The sequence below is a fragment of the Vipera berus genome (assembly GCF_964194415.1).
Source record: "Vipera berus genome assembly, chromosome: 2".
Classification (NCBI taxonomy): Eukaryota; Metazoa; Chordata; class Lepidosauria; order Squamata; family Viperidae; genus Vipera; species Vipera berus.
Window position 1 is genome coordinate 223954425 of NC_138203.1, and position 21221 is coordinate 223975645.

The 21221-nt window shown below is 41.7% G+C and overlaps 2 protein-coding genes across 2 annotated transcripts in view; both read left to right on the forward strand.

The window, feature by feature from the left end:
* The window catches only part of LOC308662909 (inter-alpha-trypsin inhibitor heavy chain H3-like), a gene marked incomplete at its 5' end in the record, with an annotated part of 34836 nt that extends 27216 nt beyond the window's left edge, over nucleotides 1–7620 (forward strand). The window contains 4 exons of the mRNA XM_081319053.1: nucleotides 972–1176; nucleotides 2952–3124; nucleotides 4375–4486; nucleotides 4575–7620. Of these exons, the coding sequence (XP_081175179.1) occupies nucleotides 972–1176; nucleotides 2952–3124; nucleotides 4375–4486; nucleotides 4575–4704 (620 nt within the window). The 3' untranslated portion in view covers nucleotides 4705–7620. The remainder of the gene's footprint in view (nucleotides 1–971; nucleotides 1177–2951; nucleotides 3125–4374; nucleotides 4487–4574) is intronic.
* Nucleotides 7621–13885: 6265 nt separating this feature from the next.
* Nucleotides 13886–21221, forward strand: part of LOC308662910 (inter-alpha-trypsin inhibitor heavy chain H3-like) — a gene marked incomplete at its 5' end in the record, with an annotated part of 32615 nt that continues 25279 nt past the window's right edge. Inside the window, 6 exons of the mRNA XM_081319054.1 lie at nucleotides 13886–13978; nucleotides 15039–15059; nucleotides 15800–15966; nucleotides 16473–16577; nucleotides 16765–16927; nucleotides 17161–17271. Coding sequence (XP_081175180.1) covers nucleotides 13886–13978; nucleotides 15039–15059; nucleotides 15800–15966; nucleotides 16473–16577; nucleotides 16765–16927; nucleotides 17161–17271 — 660 coding nt within the window. The remainder of the gene's footprint in view (nucleotides 13979–15038; nucleotides 15060–15799; nucleotides 15967–16472; nucleotides 16578–16764; nucleotides 16928–17160; nucleotides 17272–21221) is intronic.

A 21221-nucleotide genomic window follows, 5' to 3' on the forward strand; every position in this document is an offset into this window, starting at 1 on the left:
GTGTCCTGCCTCCAAGAAACCAGGAAAAGACATATTTACACATACCGTATTTTCTGGCATATAAGATGACTTTTTAACCCATGAAAATCTTCTCAAAATTTGGGGGGTCATCTTATACGCCCAGTCGTCTTATACACCGGGAAAAAAACATAAATCAATCGAGTGTCCCCATTCTTCCAAAGCAACTTCAAGCCTCCTTAGTCCAGTCCCCCCTCCAACGTGACTCTCCCTTCCCACCCCCAAGAGCCTCTAAGCCCCTTCCCCTCCCCCTTGCAAATGCCAGACCCTGGGAGTGGCAGGAAGCCCCTCCCCCTCCCCCAAGCGGCATCTGAGCATAAGCAGAGTGCGCCCTGCTACCCGCTATCTCTCCCGGCAGTCTGGACAGCGGTACTTGGCAGCCTGGTGCCCCTCTCGCCCTCAGACCACGCAGCGGCCCTCACCAGCCGGCCTCGGCATGGCTGCCCCAAGCCTGGCTCTCCAGTGCGTCTTCCGGGCCCGCCTGGCTGACCGCCTCCTGGGCGGGGCTTGGCTCCAGACACGCGGCTGCTCCGTCTGCAAATCTGCTCTCAAAGCCGGATTGCGCTCAGTTGTGCAGGCTGCCGAAAGGCAGGGACTTGGAGTTCCCGCAGTGTTTGGGGCTTCTGGCGTGCCGTTTGCAGAGTCTGGCCTGGAAGAGCGCGTCTTGTGAACGCAGCTCTTACGTTTATTCCAAAGGGTGGGTGGAAGGAAAAGCCCCTTTGGGCTTTAAAAGGGAGGCTTTGCACCATCTGCATCAGACAGGGCTGAATCAGGCTTGTGTCGGACACTTGGCAACTGACATGTAAGTATTTTTCGGCGTATAAGACGAAAAATCTTGAAAATCTTCCCAAAAGTTGGGGGTTGTCTTATACGCCGAGTCGTCTTATATGCCGGAAAATACGGTATGTTATTTGCACATATACCATCCCTTTAACCTCTCTTCGGGACTTTAGGCATTACCATTAATGGACAGCTTATTGGAGATAAAAGGAGCATCAACAATGTAAGACCACAGATTACATATTTTGGAAAACTTGGGATTGTAACTATGAATCGGAATGTAAGGCTTGAAATAACAACTCAGAATATCATCCTTCAAAATGGTATGAAAAGGAGAGTATTCAGTTGGCTTCATGAAGTCATCTTACAACAACCCAGGTGAGCTTTTCATACTCCTAAATGTATAAAAGTGATATTCTTAAATCAGGGATGGGTGACTTGAAGCTTCTGTAATTTTGCACATCTCTTGGCCTATTGCAAAAGCCAAAGGCAAGATACCAGATCAGATTTCTGACAAGTTATCTTTATTTCATTGCAGAATGCAATGAGAGAAAAAAAGGTCAGACAGAATGGATGTTCCCACCCACTGTTTCTATGCCTACACTGCCTTTGGGTTCTGCTCTTATAATCTTTGTTTGTTTTGACTCTACTAATAATGCATTCCCCCAACAGACTAACCCTGAAAGAAGGTGACCCTCACAAGAAAACAGGTTTGCCCAGTCCTAATATAAACAAAGTAGGGTAGATCTAAATGAATTCAGCTACAGAGAAGGGCACCATGCTATACATTTATGTGCAGATATGAGGCATGCTTTATAAAAAGTTGCCAAGTGTCTGAATTTTGATCACATGACCATGGGGATTCTGCAGTGGTCATACATTATTTTTTTCAATGCCATTATGACTTCAGTTACTAAAAGATTCCTTGTAATTTAAGGACTACCTGTACAAACACCACATTATCTATGAAAATGTGCCGTCCAAAAGTGTGGCACATAAAACTATGTCCCAATATATATTTAAAGGCTGGAGGATTTTCTAGGACTGGTTTCAGCTACAGTTGATAAACCTAATCTACAAGGTGGGGAAGTTGGCATTGTACAGATTTTTATGGACATTTATATTTTTGAAACTTCAATTTTTATTACAGTTATCAACCAGCACGTTTATACTTTTCCCTATCTTCTCTTCTGTATGGGGAGTAATTTTCTTAAATACAAGTTGCTCTTCGTTTCAGATAAATGTGATACAATTCATTTAATATGAATATTTACAGAAAAAAACAGGGGAACACCTGATACTTTATGCACTTTTCTTAATTGCTGTGGTATATGTGAGCAGAAACCCTTTTTTCCCCCTCCTTCAAATGGCACTGGAAATACAGGAAATAATAAAACATATATACTATGTATGCTGTCCAGAGTCACAATGTGAGATGGGTGGCTATACAAATGTGTTTAAGTAAATAAATAAAAGCAGATATGGGTATCCAGATCCAGACAATTGTACGGAAGCAATTGTCCATAAAGGCCAATGTTTGCAAACAGAAGAAGCTAGAAGGATAGTCTAGTGTAGACCTGGGCACTTTATGGCTCCTGGGCCACTTCTGTTTCTTTGGCTGTCCCTGTCTGGCCTGTGTGGATTGCTTGCATTTTGAAGACGACTGTTTTCCCCCCCCCTACTTTACATATTTGCATGCATGCACACCTATGCCCCTTCACAACCCTATTGGTTTGGCCCTCTACAGCAGTTTCTCCTGCAGCCCATTGGGAAAATTAATTCCCCACTCCTGGTCTAGTGTATTACGTACATAGTGATCCTGGCTGAAACTGAGACCAATCCCTAGAGCTAGTAATCAGCATAATGTAATTAGAGCAATTGTTTCAGGTGAGAGGTTTATTTGCATTGCTCTACTTCAGCCTGCTTCATTGGTGAATGAATGAATAGCTTCATCATTTAATAAGGTTGAGGGCCAGAATTGATAGGATATGGTAGAATTTAATGCTAGGCATAATTTAAACAACAGCCATGTGATTACAGATGCCTTCTCCAGAAATGGCTCTCCCCTAGCAACCAATCTCCCTAATTCGAGCCTGTGCATTAAGCATGCTAATAATCACTTTTCCCTGCTTGCTTTCTCTTTTCCCACTTAGTCTGACGCTAATAATCAAACAAAAACGGAACGTAGAGGTTTCAATGGATAATGGAGCAAAATTTGTCGTTGTTCTACACCAAGTGTGGAAGAAACATCCCGTGCTCCGAGATTTCCTGGGATTTTACATGGTGGATAGTCACAGATTATCTGAGCAAACCCACGGTTTACTAGGTAACACAAAGATGTTATGCTGAGGGAGTTTTGAGTTTTGGGGTTTTTGTGTTTCATTGCTTTTCTTTCACAAGGCATATGGTCTTCTGACTTGGCAGGAGGTTAAACTCCTGACTGATTTGGCCTGAGATTAAACTGGCATTGACTTGGCATGAGATTAAAAAGGTAGCAATATTTGCTTTCCACTTTTGTTTGTTTTCAGGCATGCAATATTTATTTCTGGATTGTATCACTTGCTAGAATAGATTGTGTATAAAAGTTGTTCAGTTTGGGTGCAGTTTTTTTTATTATTATGAGCAACATCCAGTTTAATTACATCAACACATTCCATTTGATCGCTATATCACCTGATATACATAGCAATAAATACATCCTGATGTATATTTATTAAAGATCAGCAAACATCAAAAAGAATAGACTGGCAGAATTGTTAAAAGACAGGTAGAAGCAGGGAGAGAGAGAGAGAGAGAGAGAGAGAGAGAGAGAGAGAGAGAGAGAGAGAGAGAGAGAGAGAGAGAGAGAGAGAGAGAGAGAGAGATATGAACTTTGGGTAGAGATAGAAAGGAGTCACTTTATACAGGAGACAGGAAGTTAGTGTTTTGGTCATCCCAGGTTTAATCCTTTTCTCTACCAAATAGAGATGGATAGAATCACTAGTTTATTACTTCTCTTTTCTGGACCTTGAAAGAAACAATTTGATGTATAGGGATAATGTGGCTAACTGCCCTGTTTTTCTCCCTAATTAAGTTTCTCAACTCAACAAGCTATGCTATCAAGAGCCATCAAAAGCCATTGTACAGGAGCTGTACACAATAGTAGGGAGAACCAGAACCTTCAATTTGTAGAGCCATTTTACCTTCTCTGTAGTCCTTTATCTCTTCCATATGAACAACGTACAGTACATAAAACACAATTTCCAAAGCAGTATTTTGATCATCCAAACAGGCTTATTTTAAGGTTGAATCTTAGTGCCCCATTGCTAATCCCAATGATAATGTGACCCATATAAGACAAGTTCTCTGAAAGCAGGAAAATAATGTACAGTATGCAACATTTCTGTATAAGTAAAAACAGAATTGGTAGGGTAGCTATAAAAGTAGTTACATCCAACTTAAGGCCACAATTAGCCCTGTCAAATGCAAGAAGTGGCCCTGCTTATGATTTGCTCTTGAATGACTGACAACTAACTATTTAATCAAGACTGGCAACTGTTTAATAATTACTGTTGCGACTGTCATGTTTATTTTAAGGACAATTTTTCCACCCAATCGACTTTGACATACTCGAGGTCCACCCTGGATCAGATCCAGAAAAACCAGATGCCACCATGATTGTGAAAAATAACCAGCTGACAGTAACCAGGTAAAGAGAGCCTGACATTTTAGCCGACATTGACATGGTTGCATGAACTGGATGCTCTAAGCTCACTGCTTTCTGTGTTCTATTGCAGAGGATGGCAGAAGGATTACACAGCTGATGTCCAGCATGGCACCATTATCCCCTGCTGGCTTATTCACAACAATGGAGACGGCCTTATTGATGGCAATCACACAGACTACATTGTTCCCAGCATATTTTGAAATAAAAAAACTTGAAGAGGTGTGATGATGATGATGATGATGATAATGATGATGAAAAAGTTCATGCTATGATAACTGTTTGTGATATCATCTGAAGAAATATTTTAATACCGGGGATTTTGTTGTGAATCTGAATAATTGAAACTGATACATTCATGGTACAATATGTGTATCTTCTGCTTAAGATTTAATTTCAATAAATTGGAAAACATTTTTATTTACCCATTGTGGGAGATGAAAGTATAGCCCCCTCCTCATATAACAAGATGAGGCTGGAGCAAACCTGAGATAAGCCCCACAGTAGTGATTTAAAACAAAGCTTTAACTCGAACTCTATACTGTTTCACAATATGAACATACTATTTGTAATCTACTGAGCTTTGTGCAATATGAAATTGCGAAGTAGATAGTTCTATGTATATTGGAACCTGAGTATTGTAACTGTGGGAAAAAGGGGAACTGAAAGTAGCTGATGGATGCGGGTTGCAATGTACACGGGTATATGTGGATAGTTATGTTCAGCAGAAGGTCAGCAGGAGATCAGTAAAAGTCAGCAAATGTCAGTAGAAGTCAGCAAAAGTCAGCGGACCATCTGACTACAGCAGGGGTGTCCAAACTTTTTTCAAAGAGGGCCAGATTGGATGAAGTGAACATGCTGGAGGGCCGAACATTTTTCCGAACATTCTTTGAACAATTACAATTAAATGCAAATGAATTATTTTATGCCAAGTTAATTGCAAATGGCATACTTTTCATTTTATAACATTAAGATCAACTGACAGCTGAGTTTTCACAATGTATTTTATGTGCAAAACAAGAGGCTTGACAGAACAGTGGAGCCTAAGGGGAGACATACAGGCGCCCTGCCCCCTCCGCTCTCATTCACTCACATTTACTTGGAAAAGTTTCTCTCTCGGTCTCATTCACTCATTTTTTGTTTGCAAAAGCTTCTCTCTCGCTCTCTCATTCCCTCACTCTTGCTCCAAAAAGCCTCTTTCATGCTCTCATTCACTCACACTGCTCAAAAAACGTTTCTCTCTCGCTCTCATTCACTCACCAACTCAAAAGGCCAGCCGCGGCGCCTCCATTGACTTCCATGGGGACACTTGGCAATTAAAACCACTCCCGCTACTGCTGCTAACTTTTTCACTTGCTGCTTGGTTCCGATTTAACCTGCAGAAACAAATCCCCGAGCCGGCCCCCATGGCAGCAGCGAGCCCCAAGGAGCGGGGCGGCCCAGTGTGCTCAACGAGACGCTGGAGCGAGATTGCCCCCAACAATCTGAACACGAGATCGGCATTTCTCAGCCCGCGCTGATCTCGTGCTTCTTACAATCTCCCTCTCTTTGTTTCAGTTTGCTTTCTACATTTGGGATGAAGACTCGAATTTCGGCGTTTCTCCGCGCCCGCTGATCAGCGCGTGCGGAGAAATGCCCATTCCCTCTGCTGAGCCATCCCAGTTACTTCCCTGGAGCACCTCCATATCTTGCAAGGGCGCACAGGGAATCCGCGTTTCTCTGCGCTCGCTGATCAGCACGTGGGGAGAAACGCCCATTCCCTCTGCTGAGCCATCCCAGTTGCTTGCATTGCAGAAGGCAAGTATTTGGGATGAAGACTCGAGATTCAGCGTTTCTCAGCCCGTGCTGATCTCGCCCTCCTTACAGTCTCCCTCTCTTTGTTTCAGCTTGCTTTCTGCATTTGGGACAAAGACTGGAGACTCGAGAGAGGGAGATTGTAAGGAGCGCGAGATCAGCACTTTCTGCATTTGGGACAAAGACTTGAGATTCGGTGTTTCTCAGCCCGCGCTGATCTCATGCTCCTTACAGTCTCCCTCTCTCGAGTCTTCATCCCAAATGCAGAAAGAAAGCTGAAACAAAGAGAGGGAGACTGTAAGGAGGGCGAGATCAGCGCGGGCGGAGAAACGCTGAACTCGTGTCTTCGTTCCAAATGATTGCCTTCCGCAAGGCAAGCAAATGGGATGGCTCAGCAGAGGGAATGGGCATTTCTCCGCACGCAGGAGAGGTTTGTTAGGGAGGCGGTGGTCCGGCGTTGTTTACCTCCTTCCTGTGTGTGTGTGTCAGACCTGCGGGGAACAGCTGGTAGAGGTGGCCGTCCGGCGTTCCCCCCCTCCTGTGTGTGTGTGTCGGGCCCACAGAGAGATGCAAACACCAGACTGCCACCACCTGTACCAGCCGTTCCCCGCAGGTCCGAGACACACACACACACACACACACACACACACACAAATGAGAGGGGAAAAAATGCCGGACTGCTGCCTCCCTGCCAGCCGTTCCCCGCAGGTCCAACACACACACACATACAAATGAGAGGGGGGGAAATGCCAGACTGCCGCCTCCCTACCAGCCGTTCCCCGCAGGTCCGACACACACATACACAAACGAGAGGGGGGGAAATGCCGGACTGCCGCCTCCCTACCAGCTGTTCCCCGCGGGTCCAACACACACAGACAGAGAGAGAGAGAGAGAGAGAAGGGGGAAAAGAAGGAAGGGATCTGGCAGCACCCGAGACTCCATATGCTGCTCAGAAACACCCTCACACTGCCCTCCCTCCTGTGGCAGACAGTCTTCTGCTTGCCGCCCTCAATCAGAAGGGAGGGCCATGGGAGGGCCGCATTTACACAGAGCAGGGAGGGCTGTTAGAGGGCCGTATTAAACCGCCCCCTGGGCCGCAAATGGCCCCCGGGCCGGACTTTGGACATGCCTGGACTACAGTCTTAGAATGAGAAAGGGTATAAAAGGTTGCAACTGGACCTGAATGATTTGCCATTGGCCTATAGCTGTCCTATTGGATTCTGCTATGTCATATAGTCCTCGTTGCAATGGGTTATTAATATACTTGATGATGTGTTATTATGCTTGCTATGTTCCAAATTATTAGCAAAATAAACCTCTGAATCTTAAAGTAAGAACTATTGTTTTGTGTTGCTGTCTCTTGTCTTGTTCATTGGGTTTTTCCACACCGTTTATTTTCCACTCACTCTTGAATGTCTCTAAGCAATTTTACATAACTAAACATTAAATATGGAAAACTTATATGTTGCAACATAAAAATATCTCCGAAATGTCTGGATAATGCTGTGGTTGTGTGTGTCTGTCAGCTCCAATAGCAGTTTGTTCTATAGAAAATTCTCCATTACAGAAGCAGTATTAATATGTAGAGTTACAGAGATGGTCGAAATATCAAACCTCTAGGTTGCAAGAAATGAAAAATATTTTTAACTATCACCAACCCACTGATGACAACAGCTCCAAATCCAGCTGGTTTAGATAGATATTACAGGTAAATAACACAGTGAACAAGAGTTCAAATCACCAGGAGCAGATGGACTATACCCCATGGTTCTGAAGGAACTGGCAGATGTGATCTCAGAACTACTGAACTATATCTTTCAAAGATCCTGGAGCACTGGGGAACTACCAGAGGACTGGAAAAGATCTGATGTAGTTGCCATCTTCAAAAAAGGGCAAAAAAATGTATCCAGGAAACTACAAACCTATCAGCCTGACCTCGATACCTGGGAAGATTCTGGAAAAGATAATCAAGCAATGAATCAGCAAATACCTAGAGGGAAACAAAATCATTACCAAAAGCCAACATGGGTTTGTCAAAAACAGATCATGCCAGACAAATCTTATTCTTTGACCAGGTGACAAAATTAGTGAACCAGAGGAATGCTGTGGATATAATTTACTTGGACTTCATTTGATAAAGTAGACCACAACCTACTACATGATAAGGTAGAAAAATGTGGGTTAGACAGCATCACCACCATATGGATTCGTAGCTGGCTGACTGGCCGTACTCAGCGTGTGGTCCTCAATAGATCTGCATCTACATGGAGGGAAGTGTGTGGTGGGGTGTCCCAGGGCTCTGTTCTGGGCCCAGTGCTCTTCAATATCTTCATCAATGATTTGGATGAGGGGACAGTGGTTGGATTCAGCCAGTTCGTACCACTTTGGCAGAACCGGTAGCTAATTTTTTTGTTTCCCAGGCCCAGAATGGACTTCTGGAAGAGGCATCCACACAGAGAACTGGTTGTTCACATATCTGAATCACAGCACTCTGAGGGGATAGATGAGGAATGGATTAAATTTGAAGACCCAAGCTGGCAGGAATAGCCAACACTCCAGAAGATAGGCTTAAGATACAGAAGGATCTTGACAGACCTGAACATTGGGTGCTAACTAACAAATAATGGTGAAAAAAAGTAAGGTCCTGTTGTTGTTGTTGTTGTTAGCTGCGAAGTCGTGTCCAACCCATCGCAACCCTATGGACAATGTTCCTCCAGGCCTTCCTGTCCTCTACCATCTTCTGGAGTCCATTTAAGCTCACGCCTACTGCTTCAGTGACTCCATCCAGCCACCTCATTCTCTGTCGTCCCCTTCTTCTATTGCCCTCAACCTTTCCCAGCATTGGGCTCTTCTCCAGTGAGTCCTTCCTTCTCATTAGGTGGCCAAAGTATTTGAGTTTTAGCTTCAGGATCTGGCCTTCTAAAGAGCAGTCAGGGTTGATCTCCTCTAGGACTGACCGGTTTGATTGCCTTGCAGTCCAAGGGAATCGCAGGAGTCTTCTCCAGTACCATAGTTCAAAGGCCTCAATTCTTTGGCGCTCAGCCTTTTTTATGGTCCAACTTTCACTGCCATACATTGTAACTGGGAAAACCATATCCTTGACTATATGCACTTTTGTTGACAGGGTGATGTCTCTGCTTTTTAGTGTGCTGTCAAGATTTGCCATGGCTTTCCTCCCCAGGAGCAAGCATTTTTTTAATTTCCTGGCTACAGTCCCTATCTGCAGTGATCTTGGTGCCCAGGAAAATAAAATCTGTCACTACCTCCATTTCTTCCCCATCTATTTGCCAGGAATTGAGAGGGCCAGATGCCATGATCTTGGTTTTCTTAATGTTAAGTTTCAACCCAACTTTTGCACTCTCCTTCTTCACCCGCAACAAAAGGCTCTTTGGTTCTTCTTCACTTTCTGCCATTAGAGTGGTATCATCTGCATATCTTAGGTTGTTGATATTTCTTCCGGCAATCTTAATTCCAACTTTTGATTCATCTAGCCCTGCCTTTCTCATGATGTGCTCTGCATATAAGTTAAATAGGTCCTACATTTAGGCAAGAAAAACCAAATGCACAGGTATAGTATAGGTCAAGGGTCGACAACCTTAAACACTCAAAGAGCCATTTGGACCCGTTTCCCACAGAAAAGAAAACACCGGGAGCCACAAAACCCTTTTGACATCTAAAATGAAGATAACACTGCATATATCATTTTTTACCTTTATGCTATGTATAAAAAAACTATAGTGTGTTGCATTTATGAAATCAATGAACTGCTCTCTCGCTCTCTCCCTCCCCTTCCCTCTCTCGCTCTCTCTCCCTCCCCCTCCCTCCCTCCCTCCCTCTCTCTCCTTCCCTCTCTCCCTCTCCCTTCCTTCCTTCCCTCCCTCCCTCTCCCTCCCTCCCTCTCTCCCTCTTCCTTCCAGCAAACCACTTACTGGGAAAATCTAACAAATTCCAATCCTTTTTGTCTTTTAAAAAGGGGTGGCTGCCACTCGCCTGTCTCAATAACTGTCTGACAGTTCCTAGGAAACGAAAAGTAAAAGGGCCACAACAGTTTGCTCTACATGCTTTCCCCAGGGCTCTGAAAATATGTCTGGAAACCAAATTGATGCTTCACCATTTGGGTTGGGAAGAGACCAGCCTCTGCTGCAGTTCACATGCTCTCTCTCCCTCTTTCCCTCTCCCTCCCTCCCTCCCTCCCTCTCTCTTCCTGCCAAATGACACTGCCAAATGAATAGACCCCACCACTCCTGCCGTAGCCCGTTCGCTTCTCCCTCACACTCCTCATTGTGCCCCCCTTTCACCAGAATTCCCCGTGTAGAGTTGGATGAGGCTTCTCGAAGAGGAGGGGGCTACTGCACCCAAGTAACTGACTGAAGGAGTGGTCCGGGTGGGAAGGGGGTGGCTGGAATTGAGCCCAGAGCGCCTTTACCTTGCACCAGCCTTATCGAGTGGGAAGGCACCTCTGCTGCTGCTTCTGGCCACCTTCCTCACATTCCAGGGTGTGAATGAGCCGGGCGCCTCATGCGTAAAAGGTGCTCCATGGGGCAAGAGCACACGGTGGCTATAAAGAGCTGACCTTTCCTTCAGGCCCCGATAGAATCTCGCTGGAGGCATTTATTAAAACTTCTGGAGCACAGCCTGTCCAGCATCTCTTTCCTGGTCCACAGTTTGGTCTGCGCACCTTTTCTGATTTGGATTGATCGGCCTCTGCTGAAGCTCTTCCAGCTGCGGAGCTTTGGGTGGTTCCTGAGGAAACACTCTTCTCCTCACTCAAATCAGCTGCTCCAGCTTGTGTGGCTCTGCTCAGCTTCAGCCAAGGCTGCTTTACACCTACCTCTCCAGCCTCGAAGCTGCTTAGCACTGTCAGCTGCAGAAAACCATTGCGGCTCTCAGCTGGTTTCAGCATGGGTCACTTCAGCTGACGGGTGCTGACCAGCCCCAATCAGAAACACACACACACATCATGGATATGAAAGATGCAGTGCAACGCTTGGGAAGAAGATCATACTTTATTAAAATGATTGTTGGTTTTTAGCTTACAAGAAAAAGAAATGGAAAACAGTAGAAAAGAATATCTTTTATTTTTGCATTGTAGAACAGCAAATTCTAGGCCTCTGATTTGCTGTTAGAACTGTGGGATATAACTGGGAAAACTGATAAGTTTGATTTGTAGGGAGAGCCATAGATAGATAGATAGATAGATAGATAGATAGATAGATAGATAGATAGATAGATAGATAGATAGATAATTGTCTTGTATTGAAAAACAAAGGTAGTCCATTTCCGCCCTTCACTTTCCTCATAGATCCATTAATCATTTCTGATTATTTTATGCAATTTTAATTTCTATATAAATGTTCTATTATCTTCTCATATTTAATCTATAAGACCTTCCCTTTATTATCAAGCTATTTTTCTCTATTTTTGTACTTTGATAATATTTTGATATTTGATAATATTAGAATGCATCAGGGAAACATTTAGAGTTTTGAGAGCTCTGTGCAGAATATGCTTTTCATACAAATACTGGGGGGGGGGAACGGAATTCACATCCATGTCTCTTTCCCAGATACTCTGCTCAATTTCCATCTCTATTTGCTAAATTATTGTTGAGACGGAATCTCTTTCTGCAATTGGAAAGTGTGCTTGAGATTAGTAACACACACACACACACACACACACACACACACACACACACACACACACACACACACACACACTACAGGTCCATAGAACAGGATAAGCAACTTTTTCTTTGAGACCACCAGGAGGCGCCAAGGCTCTTCCAGTCAGGGGGTCCTTGGTGCTCTGAGCTTGCTTGTTTTCGTGCAGACGTTTCATTACCCTAACTAATGCTAGTAAGGAGTGCTGTTTGCTGTCAGTTTATATTGTGGTATCTTGCCTGTCTGTGTGGGTGAGGGTGGTCTCAGGGATTCTTTGGTTGGGCTGTTTACTAGTGGCTCTTTGGAAGTTTCTTGATTGGGGTATTGCTTACTTGATTCTCGGTCTGAAGGTGAACTTGGAGTTAATCTATGCTGATCTGAGTGCTGATTACTGGTGCAGAGGTGCTGGAGTCTTTTTATTTTTCTCAGTAAATGGCCCAAGCAAAGAATCCCTACTGTAAGACCACCCCCACCCACCCAGACAGGCAAGACACCAGAATATAAAATGACAGCAAACAATATTCCTTACTAGCACTGATGATGTTATCTAGTTAGGGTAATGAAACGTTTGCAAGAAAACGAGGAAGCTCAGAGAATACCAAGGAGCCCTCATTTCAACCCTGAGCTACAAATATTCTCCTTCATTGGTCACCTCATTTTCTTTCTAGAGTTGCACAGTGTTGCAGAGACTAATAATTCAGCTTTGGACAATTTCAGCCAAGATTCAGTTTTACCTTCTGTTCTTTCTACGTTTTTTGTTCAAGAAAGACACAAAATATCTTTTCATTCTAGGTATATTTAGTTATTCACTGGATAGAGCAATTGTTACTATCTCTCTGAAAACTATACTGCTCAAAAAAAAGTAAAGGGAACACTTAAACAACACAATGTACTATATTTAATAGTAAGATGTCTTATCTTGTGTTCCCTTTATTTTTTTTTGAACAGTATATATTAAGAGAGAAATTTCTCTTTGACAGGAACTTAAAAGTAGAAGCATGTTTTAAACCACAATTTAATTATGTTTTATAACAATTTTCTTCTTTAATCAGATTCTGAAAAACCAAGGGAAAAGCTTATAAAGTCTTATTCCTGTTATTCATAAGAGCAGTTTACATGCATAAAAACATAATGACTTTAATTGAAATAGAAGTCTCAGGTGGGAAATGTATCCAGATGATCCAAGTGCTAGCTGAAGAAATCTCAAGATTTTTGATCATATTGGTGAAACAGATGCGAAATATAATTTGGAATTAAATTTTAAATCTCAATGGGTGAGATTTAGGACACAATGGGTGAACCTAGGCTTGATAGATTAGAAGCTGAAATATTTTCTGGCCTTAGGCCTTAGGCTTTCATGAGGAAATTTCACCAACCATTTTCCAAAGATAAATATTTGCCATAGTTACTTGGATGTTACTCTTTGACTACAGGCAAGGTTCATACAAATAAAGGTCCTTCCAAATTGAAATTTTTATTTTTCTTCCAACATGGGGAAGCATATCCCATGTTATATTTTATTGGCCTTGATTCCTGCTTATTCATAAGAGCAATTTGCATGCATAAAAACATAATGACTTTAATTGAAATAGAAGCCTCAGGTGGGAAATGTATCCAGGTGATCCAAGTGCTAGCTCAAGAAATCTGAAGAGTTCTGACCATATTGGTGAAACAGATGTGAAATATAATTTGAGAGTTAATTTTAAAGGTGTTCTACATAGGACACAATGGGTGAATGTAGGCTAGATAGATTAGAGGCTGAAATATTCTTTTCTGGACTTAGGCTCCCTAGCTTTCATGAAGAAATTTCATCAACCATTTTCCAAAGATAAATATTTGCCATAGTTACTTCGATGTTACTCTTTGACTATGGACAAGGTTCATACAAATAAAGGTCCTTCCAAATTGACATTTTTATTTTTCTTCCAACATGGGGAAGCATATCCCATGTTATATTTTACTGGCCTTGATTCCTGCTCTTGTAACTTCAGATATTTTGATAAACCCGCTGAGAAACATTAAGGTACGTAGCTAAATATATCAAGTCCCCTACTTATTTCCTTAGATTTTTTTTTAGCTTTAAGCAGCAACTGCAAATCCACTATCTGGATCCTTCAAGACTTCTTCAGCCTTCTGCCTGCCTGATTTGAGATATCTTTACTTACCACATACTTAATTTGGCTGCAATTCTAAACTTCACGGAAACTACTTCTCTATGAAATTTCATGCCCTGGGCTAGCTGGCTCAGACATGCTGCATTTGGATATGAAGCAGGCAAAGTTATGCTGGTCTATGACCATAATAAAGGTTTGATTAGGAGCCTTTAAGGGGTTTTGGTCCCTCAATCTGCCTGTCAGCAGCTCCTGTGACTTCTTTAATGAGCTGCTGATAGGTACCCCAAGGCGGACCCTATTGGATCCAAACTTGATTTCTGTCTGCTATATATTGTGTTGTATATTTCAATTTTTTAAAAAAATATTTTTTAAAAAAAATAAACACTGAATTAAGAAATAATGAATCAAATATAACAAAGGAGTACTTCCGTCAATTTGTGTGTAATGGTGGGGTGTTTGAAACGGATGCATAGTGGTACATAAATACATACATGCATAAATACATACATGCATACATATATACATACATGAGAGAGCTATCCACCACACCTATGTTTACACCTAACTTACCTAAAACTGAACTTAGGCAATTCCACAGACATGGGAAGGAATATGAAATAATCTTAGTACTCTGTGCCTCTGAGGAACAGTAGAACAACTCTATTAAGTAAAGATATTTATTATAGTTATAGTATGATAATTTATGGCATATTTTCCAGAAGTTTATTTTTGTCTGTTCACGTAATTAATGTTTCCAGACTAGACAGGTCAGTAAGATGGGGATTTGTTTGGTAAGAACTCAGCCAAGGTCGTGCATGCTGATTATTATGGGAGCTCTCATTTATTGTGATGCTCTCGCTTAAAATGAAAAGAAATGTGGAATGACATACAGCTACTAAGTAGCATATTTGGTAAGATACAACATATGTTGTTTGGCAATAATTATTCCTTTTTTCACTCTATTTTTAGAAGAGAAGTGCCACTGATGTGGTAAGTAACCTTTCATTTAGAATGCTGGTCATTACGTTTCCATGCCACGTGAAATTTTATAAATATTTTATCTTAGTCAAATGCCTCTTCATTGCTGGGCTTAAATCATTTACTCAACTTGAAAGCTATATTGATTTCTTCTGAAATCAATCCTCTTCTGTTCAGGGATGTTGTAATTCTGAGCAAATGGCATATTTCATTCACTGTTGCAAAGTACCCATCATGTGCATGTGTGTGAAGGCCTCATCACCGACTTTTATGAAGGAGACAACCTCGGTCATGGATTCAGGGGTTTACAGATATCCGTTTGTGTTCCCTTTACAGAAAGAAAATAAAATGCTTTAGAAGTTTGTTCTTGTATTGTGCCTCATTACAACCCACAATGCAAGACTTGGCCTGTGAGGATCAGAGATCAAACTCTGACCCACAGATCCCCCTTCATATCATTTTCTGGATATTTCTTGTATTGTGAATATGCTGAACATATATCTGGGCCTTAGGAATTCATTGTCAAAAATAATAGGAATGGAACCAGAAAATGATTGGGGTCAGGTGCAATTTATGAAACATTTTGTAAGTAAATAAAAAAATGATTAATTGTAATTAGCATTAAAAGAAATTACTATTTATGGAATGTGAGGTAGTGAAAGATCTTTTTGCTACCTCAAAGTGTTTAAAATAAAGATTAAAAACATCAGCAGTATATTTCTTTATAATTGTGTGACTTTTTTATTCTCTAGCACACCCAAGGCATAGAAATCTACTGGGTGAAAATTGACTGCAGTGTTACTTCCAGGTTTTCCCGTAATGTCATCACTAGTCGAGCTGTCAATCGTGCCAATGTGTCCAAGGAAGCTCGCTTTGATGTGGAGCTTCCTAAAACAGCCTTTATTTCCAACTTTACCTTGTATGTACATTATTTTCTTATTTCTCTATGCTTTGGAGATCAGTCTAGCAATAATTAAGCCATTCAGATGCTGTTAAACTACCATGAATCACACAGCTGCAGTTGTAGACGTCTAATCCAATTATGTGCTCAAAATAGGAAACCTAAACTAAGGTCTCCCTCACAACCTCTCCGTTCTCACCAGTCTAGATAACTGGTTCCATTACAGCATTATTCTTACCTTCATCCTTTTTAGTGTTCATCCAAAAGGGGACCATCTCTTACATAAGCTCCTATGAACTAGACTTGCTCTCTGGGTAGAGTTTTTACCAATCTGCTCTGCAATATCCAGAGAAGGTCTTCCTTCATTTTTATTCATTTATGTTTTCAGTCATACAGAGGCAGCATTCTTTCCAGCCTCTGCATTATTCCTCTCAAATAGCCCCTTTACTTGATGAACTGAAGCAAAAATAATAATAATAACATCTCTGCATATATATTCAGATATCTGATGTATCCTTCAATAGGACAATTGATGGTGTCACTTATCCTGGAGTCATAAAGGAAAAAGAAGTTGCCCAAAAACAGTATCAACAAGCAGTTTCAAGGGGCCAGACTGCAGGGCTTGTGAAGTAAGTATGTGAGGCCACACCCTATCTGTTTCATTATTTCATTTGCTGTCCTAATTATTTATTCAATAAACAGATGCTAAGTATATGAACAGAGAGCAAATGGAAGTATTAAATGGTGGGCTATATGTGACCATCCTTTTATGGCTCTCTTAAATCTTATGAATCTTCCTGTGTTTAATATGTGAAGAGCTTCTGGAAGAAAAACAGAGAAATTCAGTGTTTCGGTCAACGTTGCGTCATCCAGCAAAGTTACTTTTCAATTGACTTATGAAGAACTGTTGAAGCGAAAGTTCGGGAAATACGAGATGTTTATAAAAGTAAACCCAAAGCAGCTTGTCAATAAATTTGAGGTACGATCAAATGTATTGTGGTTTTATCCTGTAGTAGTTTTTGGAAAAGCTTGTGAGTTTCAGAACTCTTTCCGGGAATTTTATCTCTCCCATTAATTTAGAGACAAATGTATAAATAACTATGGATTTAATTCTTTTTTTAATGCTTTGTTTACAATTTACATTATTGGTAGTATATCTGATTTTTTTCTCAGTCTTGCTAACATCAATTTTTTTTAAAATCAATGTTACAGATTGAAGCAAACATCTTTGAGCCTCAAGGCATCAGTGAACTTGAAGTTGAAGGGACATTCCTCAACAACGAACTGCTGCCAGTCGTGAAAAAGTCTTTTTCAGAAAAAAAGGTATGCCTGGTAATAGAATCTTGAAAGGTGATTCAGACACAGGTAGTCCTTGCCTAATGACCAGTGGGATGGGCAATGGCAATGGGGACTGCCAGGATTTCTGCAGCTAAGTGCATTGTGTGGCAATGCCAGTCCCAATTACCATTGTTAACTGAGGATTAACTATGGTGAGTTGGAACATGAGGAGTATCTGCCATGATGATGGTCACCACCTTGGATGCAGATTCCCCTGATTGAAAGTAAGTACACAAGAAGTCAAATGGATTCATATGAAAGAAGAGAGAATCACAATGGTGACATGCCTTATCCAGAAGAGAAGAAGAGAATGAGCCCCTGAATATATCTGCTTGTTTCATGGAACTCAGTTGACAGGTAATATTGTCCCAGTCAAGGCTCTAAGTGAGACATGGCACAGCAAAGATACAGGCACAGAATTATTTGAGGATACTTCACAAAAGTAAAAGTAGTTCCCAATCATTTCCCTATATCAGGAATAGGCAATATTTTCCTAGAATAGCTAAAGAACTGCACTTACAAAAAAAATATGTGTGTCATAATGGAAAAAATAAGCAGGGTTCAAAAAAAGGGATGAAGCTGAACCCAAACAATAATACTGAATATATTTAAGCCTTATCACATCTAATCTTCACTCTTTCAAAGTTTTTCTGCTTTACAGTATTTTTTAATGTTGAAGGAGGTAGCTATACCATGTTTTCCCAAAAGTACACCCTACCTTGAAAGTAAGCCTTAGGTTGAATTTTAGGGGTGGACTTAATATAAGCCCTACCCCAAAAATAAGCCCGGGGGTGGGTGTGGCCAGCACAAGTGGTGGCGAGCATGTGGGGCCAACGGTGTCCAGGAGCAGCCCGCCAGCCCCTTGGTGCAGCCCAGGTAAGTCCAGCATGGAGGTGTGGGGGTGGAATGTGATCTGGGCATGCCATGCACTTTTCGGAGAAATGACAGAGACTGGAAGCTTCGTCTGGTTGAAAATGGGGCAGTTGGAAACGGAGGGATTCGCTCCCTTTCCAACTGCCCCATTTTCAAGCAGACAAAGCTTCCCGTCTCTGTCAACAGCAACAGAAGACTCCCTCCCCCTGGGACAGAGCGCTCCGCCACCACTGCTGTTTTCCCCTCTGAACTGCAAGGCTGCTCCGAGGCATTACCTGTATCATTTAAGCCAGCGGCAAAGGTGAAGCTTGGTAGGGCATAGGCCGGGCATGGCACAGCAGCAGCAGCAGCAGCAGCAGCAGCAGCAGCAGCAGCAGCAGCAAAGCAACAGCAGAATTCCCCTGGGATGGCCTCATCGGCATCTGCTGCAAGCTAGGAACAGGGAACAGGGAACAGGGCTCAGTCTAGGTCAGGGGTAGGCAACCTCGGCTCTTTTATGACTCATGGACTTCAACTCCCAGAATTCCTGAGGTTAGCAAAGCTGACTCAGGAATTCTGGGAGTTGAAGTCCATGAGTCATAAAAGAGCCGAGGTTGCCTACCCCTGGTCTAGGTGCTTAGTATTAAGAGTAAATAATGGTACCTTGCAGTGGGCCATCCTGGGGGGATTCTGCTGTTGCTTTGCTGCTGCTGCTGGGCCACGCCTGGGCTATGCCCTGCCACTGCCTACCAAGCTCCACCTTTGCAGCTCTGAGGGGGAAGCCGCGATGGCAGCAGAGAGCTCCATCCCAGAGGGGAAGTCTGCTGTTGCTGTTGACAGAGACTGGAACCTTCACATCTGGGCGGTGGTGGGGCAAGCTGTCCAGCTCTGCGGCCACAGAGAAATGTGATGGAGTGGGAAAGCAGGTGCTGGTAATTGTAACTCCTACACTGAAAGTAAGCCCTAGTGCTTATTTCAGAGCCCAAAAGAAAGTAAGACTGGGTCTTACTTTCAGGGAAACACGGTAGAAAGACTGTGCACACAGAGAAACAGTAAAGTCAGTGTCCATTTCCTGTTCTTGCATCTGATGTATAGACAAGATTCGAGTCCTGGTCCTTAAAAAAACGTTTGATTCAGTGTTTCATTCCAAGCTGATTCCAGTGTTTTATTTGATTCTTCTTATTTGAATCCATGGACACACTTCTGTAACTTACACAAGTCTTTCTTTTTCAGGTTCTGAATCATGATGGCTTTTACATTTATATGCCTTCCTTCATATAGGAAAGTTGCCTTTACGGTACATATAGGTATTGAGCAACATTTGTCTTAAAGCTGCTCTGAGTCCTTTGAGATTGAGACATTTAATAAGCGAAATTAAATTAGCAAAGGGTATTATTAATAAAATGTGTTTCACCGCTGCTACAAAGATTCCATTGTAATCTTTGCCATGTTTTGGGGAGTATCTGTTGGCAACCTATTTTGTCTTGTAGAATTAGACACTGTATTGCCTTCTTCATCACACTAATTCATCACAATTTTTTCTTGCTATGAAAGCTCCACTATTGCTTCTCCTCTTGGCATTTCTAAATGAAATCTCAGTATTCAGTCCTTGTCTTCATCAAAATATGCCACGCTGTTTATTTTAATAGAATGCAGGGAATTATGTATCACTTGTGTCTATTTAATATCTTCATAACTTAAACGTATTAGATTGCTGAAGTGAAAGAGGATAGTTTTATAAAATTTTAAATATATACGGTACATACGCTTTGAATTCCAACACATGATGTGCTTCACATTGCTTTGGTTTTATACTGGTATTCCTTGACTTACAATAGTTCATTTAGTGACCATTCAAAGTTACAACAGCACTGAATAAAGCGACTTATGACTGTCTTTCACAGTTACGACTTTTGCAGCATCCCCATGATCACGTGATCAAAATTCGCTTGGCAGCTAGTCCATATTTATGACCATTGCTGTGTCCCAAGGTCATGTGATCACTTTTTGTGACCTTCTGACAAGCAAAGTCAATGGAGAAACAAGATTCACTTAACAACTGTGGCAAGAAAGATCATAAAATGAGGCAAAACTCGCTTAACAAATGTCTTACTTAACAACATAAATTTTGGGCTTAATAATGGTCGTAGGTCGAGGACTACCTGTACCACAATTCACTTTGTCTTTTATGGGTAGCTCGTACTGGAAGTTGCAAGCATTATTACTTCTTCCCAATATTACTTTATTAGTATAGCATAGGGAATCATGCTTTTGATCATTTGCATTAGATTCTGGTTTTCCTCTCTGCCCCATCACTTTGTGGTGGGATATTGGTTACTATTTTGTCATGTTTTATCCTCTGTCCTCTCAGCTATTTCTCACCTTCCTTTCCTGTGTTTTTACTCCCACTATCAGTGTGTAAAGTGTGCAGTACTTTAGGCTTTCTTCCAAATACATTACTCATTCTTGCAAAGCATGTTCTATTTGCTTTTCCAAGGCTTCTTTGCTCTTTCTGAAGGTAAGTCAATATTTTGGAAAAGTGCTGGACATTAGATAATGAAAACCTTCCCCTATATTTTAGCTTTCTGAGTTCCTGAAAAGAATTCCTACCAATGAACAGATAATGCATTTGGAAGTTTAAGTCATTATTTACACTGGCTAATATAGGTACATTGTTTAAGGTAGCAGCACAGACACTTGAGAAGTCAAGCTGCAGTGCTGAATAGTTTCTGAAGTCTACTCCACATTTCTTTTCTCAGTATAATCTAGTAAGGGATCACTTGCTATTACAGAAGCGTGATCCATGACTGTTTTCTTGCTTTTTTCCTGTTTCTTTTGGCCTTGGTTCTTCTAGAATGTGAAGCACCACAGCAGCATTTTTATTAGAAAGAAGACTTTTCCATAGTTTCCATCATAGAGCAGTTCAATCGAGTCAGAACTCCTTGCTGGATTGCTCATGGCCTTTCTGCCTGCAAAGCAGGCTGACAAACTCTTTTGTTCCTAAATAATAATAATAATAATAATAATAATAATAATAATAATAATAATAATAATAATAATAATAATAATAATAATAATAATAA